Source organism: Barbus barbus (genome assembly GCF_936440315.1).
Source record: "Barbus barbus genome assembly, chromosome: 12".
Classification (NCBI taxonomy): Eukaryota; Metazoa; Chordata; class Actinopteri; order Cypriniformes; family Cyprinidae; genus Barbus; species Barbus barbus.
In genome coordinates this window covers 12,657,552-12,670,088 of record NC_136740.1, presented here as the reverse complement: position 1 = coordinate 12,670,088, position 12,537 = coordinate 12,657,552, and the positions used below count along the sequence as shown (strand labels likewise).

The following is a 12,537-nucleotide window of genomic DNA, read 5'->3' as shown; positions in this document are numbered from 1 at the left end:
ACAATAACATTTACTAACCTCATTCAGAGAAGGAAAGCGCAGGGGTGCTGTTTTACACTGCACTCCATCCACATAAACAGTGACCACATTCCGTCCAAAGGGCAGACGGCCAGGAACGTGAACAATGTCTACTGAGTGCTAGAAGGGTAAGAATAAGACTATGAATACAGGAATAAAACCTTACAATGATATCATCAGTGTAATCAGATTACTTTTTTCAAGTAACTAGTAAAGTAGCACATTACTTAAAAATTTACAACAAAATATCTGAGTTACTTTTTCATATAAGTAACAAAATATAAAAAAATAACTTTTTTTGTTATTAAAAAACAAATAACCAAGCCCAGCCCAGCCCAGGTGACACAAAGTAATGCAAAAGTAACGTAAATCATTACTTTACATAAAAAGTAACTAACTAATGCAGTTAGATACTTTTTAATGGAGTAACGCAATATTGCAGTGTACTACGTTTAGTAACTTTATCCAACACTGGATATCATAAAGCAACTAACTTCTTTAGTTAGGCTAATCAAGCTAAAGGTAATTCTGCAGTAAAACAAAAATACATGTGATGCTGACTTTTTGTAAACAGAAAGGGGGCTCTTTCCAACCACTGCCATTTTGAGCAATATCTTTCTAATATTTATTTTCATACAAGTGTTCTGTCTTTTCTTCCTTAAATTGTCTGTGTTAATGTGTGTGTGAGTTGTCGGTAAGGTCACTAACCCAGGCACAATCATTAAATGGGTGTTCTGGCAGGGAAACGGCCATGTACTCCTTTTTAGTACATACTGCCACCACCAGAACTTCTTCTGTGGTAAAAAAAGCTTCAAAGCCAGTTCCGCTTGCTGTGAAGAAACTACACACAGGACACAATACAGCTTTTGAAGGAATAAGTACACACAAAACAAGTACTCTTGATCACTAGTACAGCATGCTGTCAATATTGCTATTTCTAGACTACTCTAAGTGTACTAGACTTACAATATGTACAAGCATTTTGTTACAAATAGGCCTGGGCAATATATTGAATACACCACTTACTCAGTGATTTTATCTGCAATATAAAATTAATTGTAAATATTGATGACACTGCAGTCATGAGTGCTAAGGTGTATATTTTAATCTCATATCTGAATCAAACATAAGTAGTAAAATTGTTAACGTTAAGTTTGGAAGTTATAAATTACTGATTACAGATAAATGAAAATAATCACATACTGCAGATGCACATACACACTATGACATAATAAATAATGGCTGCAAAGAAAAATCAGTTGTAGCATTAAAAAGGATCACGTGACACTGAAGAATGTATATCAAAAAGAAGTAATATATTAAATTATGAATTTTGTATTATAACACCTGTAAAGAATACCTGTAAAGCTGTTTCCTGCGTGGTCCCTTAGCCATTCGAACCATATTATCCAGGTTTGTCAGGTGAGATTCTGAGTAGTGGTGCTGGGGTGGAGGAAAGTCTGTGTTGAGGCATAGCCAAGCATGAAAAGCGAATGCGCTTCCTGGCCAGCGTTGTATAGCAGGCACCATAATACCCGCCATAGGGGGCATAAGATCAAAATACTGCAAGGCGCTGCATCCACCCTCTCCACGAGCGGCCATGGCAGAAAGCACCCTTACCACGCGCCCGCAGTACGGGTGAGGGGGTGCACCGGGCTCAGTCCGCAAGAGCTTCAGCAGACTCTTCAGTTCACAGGGCCGCAGAGAAAGAGATCCCAAGTCTTGAAGCAAGCCCAAGAGTGCGTCCGCACACTGCCGGTCGAGCCGCTCCGGGGCTTCAGACAGCACCTCCAGCAGAGTGCCTACTAAGCCCGCCTCGACGGCTACGGTGCGGCAGGACAGAGTTCCTCGACACACGGCCGCCAGCCACTGGGACACCAGCAGCTGCAGAGAGCGAGAGCCCAGATCAGGCAACCACTGCAGCAGCAGAAGCAAAGGCTGTTCGTTACTGATGCCCAACTGCATGGCCTGGGAATGCGCTCCTTCAACAGCCTGAGAGAAACAACAAGGAACAAGCTTTTTTTAGCATAGTGATTCTCAATCATTACAAAACTTACTGCATTTGATGAAGAACTTACTTGTTGACCATTAATAATTATGTTTTATAGGCATGCATCTGTGTAGTATGAAATTCAGTGTTATTTTAGTACTATTAATAAAGTATTATAGTATTAATTAATTTCAAATTTGATTTTTATATTTTACATTTTCATTTTAATCTTAAATTAGTCGTCTTATTTTAGTAATTTTGTTGTGCGTTTTTCTCGTTTTTTTAATAGGTCTCTTTATTTTTTTATTTTAGTTTAGTTACAGTATTTTCAGTCATTTTAGTTTGAGTCATTTTAGTATATAAACTTCAATTAATTAGATTAAAAAGTTGGCCTGGCAACGAACAAACTAAATTTTCTCTTATATTTTATTATTTCATAATATTTTAAATTGGTTTTTAATTTCATATTTAAAATTTTCTTTTTAAGTTTAATAAATCTTGTTGTGTTTAGTCAATTTTTTTATTATTATTAGGGGGTGTAACGGTACACAAATATAGAGGTTCGGTACGTACCTTGGTTTATAATTAATATAATTTAATTTTTCTTGGGGAGAAAAATCTACCTCAGCTTATGCTCTAAACTATAGGGAGTCACTTTACATTACTATAAGGTTATAATTAACAACAGAGCCCAAACTTACATTTAATTACTATTTATTTTTTAAATATAATATTCAACACTCAGCTTAAAAACTAGTGTGCAGACATGTAAATTGCACATAATGCTGTTTTTAAATCAAATTCTAAATTTAAAAGAAATTCTATTTGTTGTTGAAATATATTCATTTAGGTCAAATATGAGTATATAGTCTAATATTTCATGAAATGCACTTCACCAGATTTCATTTATCCAGCGAACAAACAAGCTGTGGACCCAGACGTGACATCAAGCCATTTTATTGACACTTTCTGTGGTTAAAAACACTGATTGAGCGAGATGTTACATGAGATGTTCATTCATGTTTATTTCATGTTAAAACTAGTAGTAAAGAAGAAGAAATGATCATGCTCATTCGTGCTCCGTGCTGCCGTTTGAACCGTGGCGTTTATACAGCGATCGGTCACGCCACATCAGAGAGCGTCAAAATGCCATATATTGTTAAAATTTCCGGAAAAAAATTATACTTTCAGTTTTGTTTTTGTTATTTTCAGTTTTAGTAATTTTGGTACTTCAACGTCAGTTTAGAAATGTCCACCCCCATGAAGCGACCCTCTCTCTATGTAAAATGAACCCACTTTTAATAGGCTACTGATTGGAGACTCACGTAAAAGTGTGTCATTTTAATTATATGGCTACAAAGTACTATTTATTACTTTATGGGTAAAAACAAAACAAAAAAAACACTGAGTAGAAAGGAAATGTAGGTCACACCATCTGTGATAGTAGTTACACTTACAGTTTCTTCTCACTCACCATGTTCATCAGCTCCTGCAGGAGTCTTTTGGTGGGCTGTCCTTGACTTTTCAACACATCAAACAACTGTGAGTAGCCAATCCGCTCCTTGAAGACCTCCTGGGAAGACAAGCCACACAAAACCACAGTTACATTACAATCGAACAAGCACACAATACAACAAGTGTTTTACTACCCTGTTCCCCAAAATAAACCAAAAAAACTAAAGGTATTATACAAAGCAGAAACGTTTTCACATGAAATCAGGATATTAAAGGGGGATATCATGAAAAACAGGATTTTACTTCAAATTTAAGTTAAATTAGAAAGTCTACTATGTAAATAGCTTTTACAATGCAAGGCCACCCAGATTATTTATTGAAACCGCCCTGCAAAAACATAACCATAAATCTTCATAGTTGTGCCACAGTACAATGTTTACTTTGCAAAGAGGGTGTTATTGAAGAACAGGGCGGCACAAACTATATTTGACCCAACAAGAGGTTAGTCAATAAAAACAAGGACATTTACATAAAGAAGTAGCTGTAAAAGAGTCTTTCATTCTGAGGAGGAGAAAAACTATGATTGCACTTTGGTACAAGAAACCTAAATACACTAAAAATAAACAAAAAGCACGATATGGGATTATGATACTTTTGGACCTGACAAATAACTCTGCAAGTGCCATAAAATAAAGGATGAAGCGCATGTTGTAATGTCACCATGGGTGACCTGGATCTGCAGAACCACATCAAATGTGCTGATAAGATTAAACACACACGCATAAGGGGCACATTTATCATACACAAGCACTTTGACTTATCACGCTGATAAGATGAGAGACGTCTGCAAGCTGATCTTTCAGAGACTTTAGGAGAAACATACATAAGGAACAAGGGTGTAAGAAATGAGTCCATGACATGTGATACCTTTGCAGAGGACGAGTTGCTCATTATGGCAGTGAGAACTCGAATGGCGTGTACTGTGATGCAGTCAGAGCCCTTTTCCCAGACCTACACACACATATGCAAAATACACACATCATTTAGTTCATATTCACATTCTTATGTATTAAATGATAAGTGATGTATTTCCAAGCCCATAGGAGAATTTTTTCAAAAACAACTATTTCAACATAGACATGAACAATTTGACAAATGTTTTTTCGTTATCCTACAGCTTCAGAAAACTTGGAATATAGTGTATACAGACTACTTTTATTCTGTATTTATGGTGTTTTTAGATCATTTTAGAGTTTGACACACAGTCACTATAAATATTGTTGTAAGAGGTGAAAAAATTTAATTCTTCAAAATTTCTCTTATTGTTTTCCACAGACAATAACAGCTAAATATGGGTTTGGAATGACATTAAGCTGAGTAAATAATGACGCTGCCATTCAAAAGTTTGGTGTCAGTGAGATTTTTAAGAAATTAATACATTTATTCAGCAGGGATGCATTTAATTGATCAAAAGTGACAGACTTTTATATTAGCAAAATAAAAAAATATATATATATTTGGTTTTGGTTTCCAAAACCAAATTAAAAAAAATTATTAAGCAGCATAAGCCTTTTCCTTACAACAGGCTAATCAGAAATGTTTATTGAACACCAGCTCAGCAGATTAGAATGATTTCTGAAAGGTCACATGACACTTAAGATTGTAGTAATGGCTGCTGAAAATAAAGCATTGCTACCAAAGGAATAAATTACATTCAAAAATAAAAAATAAATACACACACTAAACCACAACCAGCAGGATCCTCACCCTCCAACTCTGTGTACTGACTCTGAACTAACCTTTAAAAATGTACTGATGTGGTACCATGGTGTCAAATGTTCATTTCATAGTACTATGTCCATATTTATTTACAACAGTGTTGTTATCATTAACTAAATCTATTAAAAACATTTGTTAACTGAAAAAGCTAAAGTAACAAAATATATATAATTATTAGATTAAATACAAACTATTGAAAATTAGAACTAACTGGACAAAGTTTAAGTGAAGTACTAAAATTATTAACTCAAATCAAACAAACTAAAATTGAAATAAAAATAAATTAAAACTATTTTTAGAAAAAACAAAAAAAACAACAATAAAAAGACAAAAGCACATAAAACTCAAAATTAAAATGAAAACTGTACATATAAATAAAACTTCTAATTCAAAATATTAATCAAAATCTGTAATAGTATATAAATAATACTACAACAACACTGAGAATCAATGGTGTTGATATTGAATAATTTTGGGAACATTTTTATACTCCAGCTAAAACTATTTTAAAAAGCATTTTTGCAAATTATATAAAAATTTTATGAATTCTGCTTTTATGAAATCATGTAAGATTTGTAGGTAATGCATGTAATGCAATATGTGTAAGTTTAATAATACTAATTATACTAATAATAATATCTTGAAAAACTAAAACATTTAATATTTAATTTTTTTTAGATTTAAAATTTAATTATGCATGCATACATGACTTAAAAATAAACACATTATCTTTGACATTCATATATGCATGCACAAACACATTGTTAAGCAAAAATAAATAAATAAATAATTTATTTGGTAAAAAAAGCAATCTGATGCCCGTTTTCCCCTAAAATATTGATGTTATCTGTCAACTATATTAGAACACAATAGTACCATGATGTCATATCCAACTACTATGGTACAATAATAGCATCATAACGTTTTAAGGTTTCATATTTTTTGTTGCATTTAAGTCAACTCTGTCACTAACTGGCACAGGCAACATTTGCAGATGCAGATGTTTTGCTACTGTATATTCACCTAGACAACATTGCATGCTGTTTATGCGGAATCTAATGTTGCTCTGTCAGCAGTTGTGTGTCTGTGTATTCGTCTGCGTGTCTGTGTTTGTGTCAGTCAAGTGAAGGGTGGGTTTCCTGCTGACGAACGCCACACTGATCAGCGGTGAAGGGAAAGTACCTGCTCCACTTCAGCCTCTGTGAGCAAACGTGTAGTGAGGTCACATTGGCCCTCATACTCCACCTTAAACCTGTTACTCTGATAAAGCTGCAGGACAGACACACATTCACACACACAGCATCACAAACACATGAACACAAGTGAGTCAGAGATAAAACAAGCAAGCAGAAATTGAACTTATTGACAGATCAAGCAAACAGAAATGAAAAGGTAATAGACAAAAAAGAGAAGCTCTACGAAATCCTCATTACACAACGTAATTCCTAGTTACAACACATTCAAAAACCACCCAGCTTAGCCAAACCGTCTGTGATCACTGATCACATACAAACATATGACGCAGAACCTATATTTCATCACAAGACAGAAACACAGGCTGTGCTACAAATAATTACTGTTTGTCACTTTGATGCACTGGGTTGTAAATCGTCTGTCATGGTCTATTTTTATCTGTCAGTAAAATATGAGATCAGTAATATATTGGCCTTAATGGGTCAATGACAAATAAATGTGTTCAATCATTTAAAAAAAAACAAATTAAACTAGTTTAAAATAGGATTTTCACAAGTTCTTAGAATTTTTTTCATGTTGGTTTCATGTGATTTCGAAACATTTTTATATCATCTTTAAAAAAAAGTTTCAATTTAAGAAGTCAAGTAGTAACATGTGTACACATCATTATACAAAAAATTATTATTTTGAATTTTTTTGAATTTTTTTACAGTTTTATTACTTTTAATACAATTTGAATTCAGTAAATAGATATCATTGCAATATAGTGAGCCGCACGACCTGATGATCCTTTTCCTGTCAAAGGTCAAACTATCTGATATTTCTGTCTGCAGTGATCTTGTCTATGATATAATTTCCTATTTTTTCTACTTTTTCTATTTGGCAGACAAATGTTTTTCATTGACAAATTACTTTAAAAATAAACTTATCGAGGCTTATTTATTTTTATACTCATTTAGAAGCTTTTTCTTTTTGTTCTATTCACTAAATTTATGAAACTGTCTAAAGTAAAATACAAATATTAGCTAAATATTGCCTTGGTAACTGAAATATGTTTAGATGAAGTACGAAAATGACTTACTGAGATAAAACTAAATTTAGATATATTTAAAAACTAAAACAAAAACAAAAATATAAAACAATAAAAAAAAAAAAGTGGAAAGCACATAAAAAGCACACAAAATAAGCACATAAAATTGAAATATTTCTATAAAAACTAATTAAAAACTAACTAAATCAATTAAAAACTATAATAGTATATTCTTATATATTCTTGTATATTCTTATTCTTATTCAGCTGATGAAATGCATTTAAAAGAAATGCTTCAAATCCTTACTGACATCCTTCAGTAAGAATGTTCCCTGAGCAGTGAAAATCAGATCAGATATCTTATGAAAATTAATTGTTTTTAAAAAATAGCAATCACTACTTTTAAATTTGATAAATGACAAAAACATTTTAGTTTAAAGCAACCTCTGGATTGAACCCTGGGAAATCTGTGGTTGAGATAAGTCAACTCTCGTTCAGTACTCGGTCAGAACAAACATCAGCAGACATTTCCATTGTCTGCCATGAGACTCATTTTTCAATCCTCAGGGTTGTAAATGTGACGCGCTGCTGCGTTCTGACCTTGCTGTTCTGGATGAGGCGGAGGATGTGCTCGAAACAGTTGTTATTAAGAAAGATAGCCTGCAACACCGGCCGGTCTGAACACTGCAGGATCTCTGGGATAGCATCTGCAAGGCAAAAACACAAGCACATTCAGTCTTTTTGACCTTCTGGAGAGATAGAACTGTGCCAGTTTTAAAGCACTTAAATAAACAGCGCTGGAGCAGCAGCATTACTCACGGAGAAGAAATGAAATGCAATCAAATAGCTGTTTTGTGACCTTTTGCAACTTCTCTATTCAAATTGGTTCCAGAGAGCTGGCTACAATTACTCTGAGCTTCTGCAAAAGGGGTTGAAGTTCACTACAAACACATTTTAAATGTTTAAAAACAAAATCAAACACATCACACCCAGTGATCTGGGTTGAATATCTAGAATTAGAAGCACTACAATGATATTCAATCTTAAGGTTTTGTTTGATTTATTTATTGCAAAATACCAACATTTACATCATGATATAATGTCATATTGCATGCCCATTACATGAAATACTTCTTGGAAGTTGATAGATGCATATTCCTGCTTGTTTTATAATTATAATGCATGCAGCTTATGAACTTAAATTAACTGAGAGGCCTGAAATATTTTTCAATGTGTTTCAAAAATGATTGTCAAACTGCAGGACCATTTAATATAAATTATAAATGAACTAGTGAAGGCAAAACGTGTTTAAAATAGAGAAAAGGAAATGGTGACCATACATTTCCCCTATATATTCATATAAATTTCAACCTAAAATTTTAATTCAATATTGACTACCCTAACAAACACAGAAACCTAGAGGGGGTAACAGAGTTGTAGAGGCATCATGAAAGCTACTAAACACACAAACAGACCTTGGGAACCTAATAAACACAAACAGACAGTGCAAATCCAACGCAACCCCTGAACAAAACAAACAAGCAAGTGCAAACACAACACTGCATTATATATAATGATTTGCTAAATAAAATGCTGTATGCAAATATTTACAGTTTTGTAATGCTGTAAACTCCAGGATAAAACCATCCATCCATGCATGCATCCTTTTGAATGAAAGAGTACAGTGGCCTTTCTTTGAGCGTCTGAAGTTTATGAAGCAGATTAATAGGGTGTTTTGGGATGTGGCTTGACGTATGGTGTCAAGAGGATTGCAAGGGAAGGGGTCTTACTACTGTATACACAATACAACAATTACTGGTTGCTGTTCAGTGAGGTTCAGTGAGTGCCAACAGGGTGATCTTTAATGTTTAGAGATTAGGATATATTGTAATGTACTGATGTAACAGACGTAGGCAAGTAAGTGCTGGTGCATGTAAACCTCACTACCCTGATCTCAAAAAAGAGGTGCTCTGGTGACTGACGCTAGAGCACCCGCCTTCCGCGCCAGAGACCGCGGTTTGAATCCTGCTCGGAGCGGGTGGAGTAGAACCGGTTACACTGACACATAAGCTTCGTTCCAAAACTGCTGCTTGCTGCCTACATTGGCAGCTGCTTTCTGAAGCAGCATCCTAACAGTCATGGAACCTCAATACTCTCTTATGTGTTCCATAGAAACAAGTAATACCAGTTTGGGAGAACATGAGAGTAAATAATTATAGAATGTTCATTTTTTGGTGAACTATCCCTTTAAAAGGAAATATTATGAAATGTAAACCACAATAGAATACTGGATGAAGAGAGTTTTTTTTTTATACTTAAAGAAACTGCAAGGCAGAATTAATAAACAACAAAATACTAAATACTGAAAAAAAAGATCAAACGAAACCATCCGAACAGCCATAGAATCTCAAAAGTGAGTGATTTGAAACACTCTACAAAAGTAGCTACTGAACACAAATAGCATTCTGCATAGGAGACTAAACTCAAAGCCTGACATTAACATGTTTCTAAGCTAGTAGCATGATAATTAAGCCTCTTACAAGGCAGAATAATTCAATTAGGGAATATTGGAGCATTCAAGGGATAATTCACCTGAAAATTTTAATTCTGGCATCATATACTCAATATTTTCTCAATATCTTCAATTGTGTTCCACAGAAGAAAATCATTTTATAAAATGGGGTTAAAAAAGTGATGGCAAATATTCTCTTACTCAGCATATGCTCGAGAAGGGTAATGAGGTTATCCTCCCAGGTCTGCATATCTCCCTGCTGGCTGTCTGGTGGCCGGTTCCAGTTGAGCAGCTGGAAGTAACTATCCAGTACTGTCCGGATCTCCACCTGCCCCTCGGATGGGCTGCTGGAGTGCAGAAGGTGGATCATTGCAGTCAGGCACCGCAGGGTCATTTTGAGCAGCCAAGGATCCTTGGGCTCTTGCGGGGATGAGGCAGGAGTGAGGCACCAGGAACGCAGTACAGACATGAGGTCCTTCACAGCCTGGGGGGTGATGGAGAGAAGGCCGTTCCTCTGAAACACACACAAACAACAGCACATTACACACTGATATAGTAAGGTATGTGGTTGCAAAATGAGAGATCCCTCTGAAATCCCTCTGAAATCCCTCATGCGTTAATGCATGTTAATGTAAACAGGGGCAGAGAGTCTCATTTACCTTGCATCCACTGATTACAGATCCCTGTAGATGCACCAGTTTCACCACGAGCGGCTCTGGGATTAGTTCGCTCTCTTGTAGGTAGTCTGTGGGTGTAACCAGTCATTTAGTCACAAGAATATTAAAGCTGAGCATTGTTTGTGCCATTGTCAATATTTTAAGGCACAAAAACTTATTTTTGATGGAGAGAAAGCTCATTAAAATGAAACTCTATCATCATTTACTGACTTCCAAACATGTGCATTTATTTATGTTCTAGAACACTGAAGACAATTTTCTGAATTTGTTCATACAAATAAAGTCGATGTGGTCCAATGTTGTTTGACAGAATTCTCATCTTTGGGTGAACTATCGCAAACAGTCATGAAATGGAAACCACCCATCACACAAAAACACTCTGCTTCAAATGAACACAGATCATCAAACTTAAAACACAAAGACTAGTCAGAATTAACCAATTCAGGGCTTAAAGGCTTTTGTTGTTCGGTTTACTGAAACTATAAGAAAGAAATAATAAACACTGAAACAAAAAAACAAATCAAAGCAAAACTAAACTAAACAAAAAACTAATGAAACTAAACAAAAAGATCAAAAGCAAAACAAAGCAAAGCAAAGCAAAGCAAAGCAAAGCAAAGCAAAGCAAAGCAAAACAAAACAAAACAAAACAAAACACCAAAATGTGAACCTGGCGAGGTTTTGAGTTTTAAGTTCCTCCACAGTGTGGAACTGAGATTTCATTTTAGGGGGATTTGCCGTGCCACTCACATAAACACAAAATTCTGTTCCAAAAGTGTGTGCTCATATGGCCACCCAACCTTTGAATTTAGGACATGCTGAGTAGATGAGAAAATCTCATACAAACAAGTTTACCATTACATCATAAACACGCTGTGGAGAAACCTTTTGGTGAAAAACAACTTTTCAGCACAAGGATCTAGTTTACCTCACCTCACGACCACAGGCAACCTGGACCCACTGCAGCTTGCCTACTAACTACATATAGATGTGGAAGTTTCTCCACAGAGCTTATAATCACTTGAACAAAGCTTGCATCACTATCAGGATTATGTTATTTGTTTTAGTCATTGCCTGCAGGCTGCAATAGTCCTGCTTCTCATATTTAAGTTGTGTGCTTATAAAGAGTCCATGTCAAATCTAGACTGCATCATGTTCAAATCCCATTCCTCACTCTTTCCTGCCTCAACTGTCCTATACATCACATTACCTCAATAAATGCAGATCTCTCCCAATATATCCATATATATGGAAGGTTGCTTCTACAGAATGTCCAGACAGAGCTTGACACAAACTACAGCATCTCACAGAAGTGAGTACACCCCTCCCATTTTAGTAAATATTTTATTATATCTTTTCATGTGACAACACTGAAGAAAGGACACTTTGCTACAATGTAAAGTAGTGAGTGTACTCCATGCCCAAGAGGGTTAAGGCAGTGCTGGAAAATAATGGTGGCCTCACAAAATTTTGACACTTTGGGCCCAATTTGGATATTTTCACTTTTTATTTTGTGGCCAGCGGTTTAGACATTAGTGGCTGTGTGTTGAGTTATTTTGAGGGGACAGCAAATGTACACTATTATACAAGCTGTACACTCACTACTTGACATTGTAGCAAAGTGTCATTTCTTCAGTGTTGTCACATGAAAAGATATAATAAAATATTTACTGTAACAGAAGAAACAAGTCATAACTTCAAAAAGGACAACTCCACTGATTAAAGATGATTTACATGAAGCACATTTAAAGGCAAATAACATGACACAACAGAGCCCATAATCACTATGGATTAATTCTATAGGGATCAGATCGCCATTTCTTTACAAACAACATTTTGTCTCCTAGGAGTCGGGATGTGCGACATGTCCCAGGATGTGAAGATG

The 12,537-nt window shown here is 35.2% G+C and overlaps 1 protein-coding gene across 3 annotated transcripts in view; it reads right to left on the bottom strand.

Annotated features, from left to right (window-relative positions):
- The window catches only part of LOC306878459 (neurobeachin-like protein 2), a 67,939-nt gene that overhangs the window by 37,719 nt on the left and 17,683 nt on the right, over positions 1–12,537 (bottom strand). For 2 of the 3 annotated variants that reach the window (XM_079430841.1, XM_079430842.1), the window contains exons 7-15: positions 10,638–10,723; positions 10,180–10,492; positions 8,067–8,173; positions 6,425–6,511; positions 4,391–4,474; positions 3,483–3,581; positions 1,379–2,010; positions 727–859; positions 19–138 (exon numbers count right to left, since the gene is read on the bottom strand). In XM_079430841.1, coding sequence (XP_079286967.1) covers positions 19–138; positions 727–859; positions 1,379–2,010; positions 3,483–3,581; positions 4,391–4,474; positions 6,425–6,511; positions 8,067–8,173; positions 10,180–10,492; positions 10,638–10,723 — 1,661 coding nt within the window. The remainder of the gene's footprint in view (positions 1–18; positions 139–726; positions 860–1,378; positions 2,011–3,482; positions 3,582–4,390; positions 4,475–6,424; positions 6,512–8,066; positions 8,174–10,179; positions 10,493–10,637; positions 10,724–12,537) is intronic. The other variant, XM_079430843.1, reaches the window with a different exon arrangement.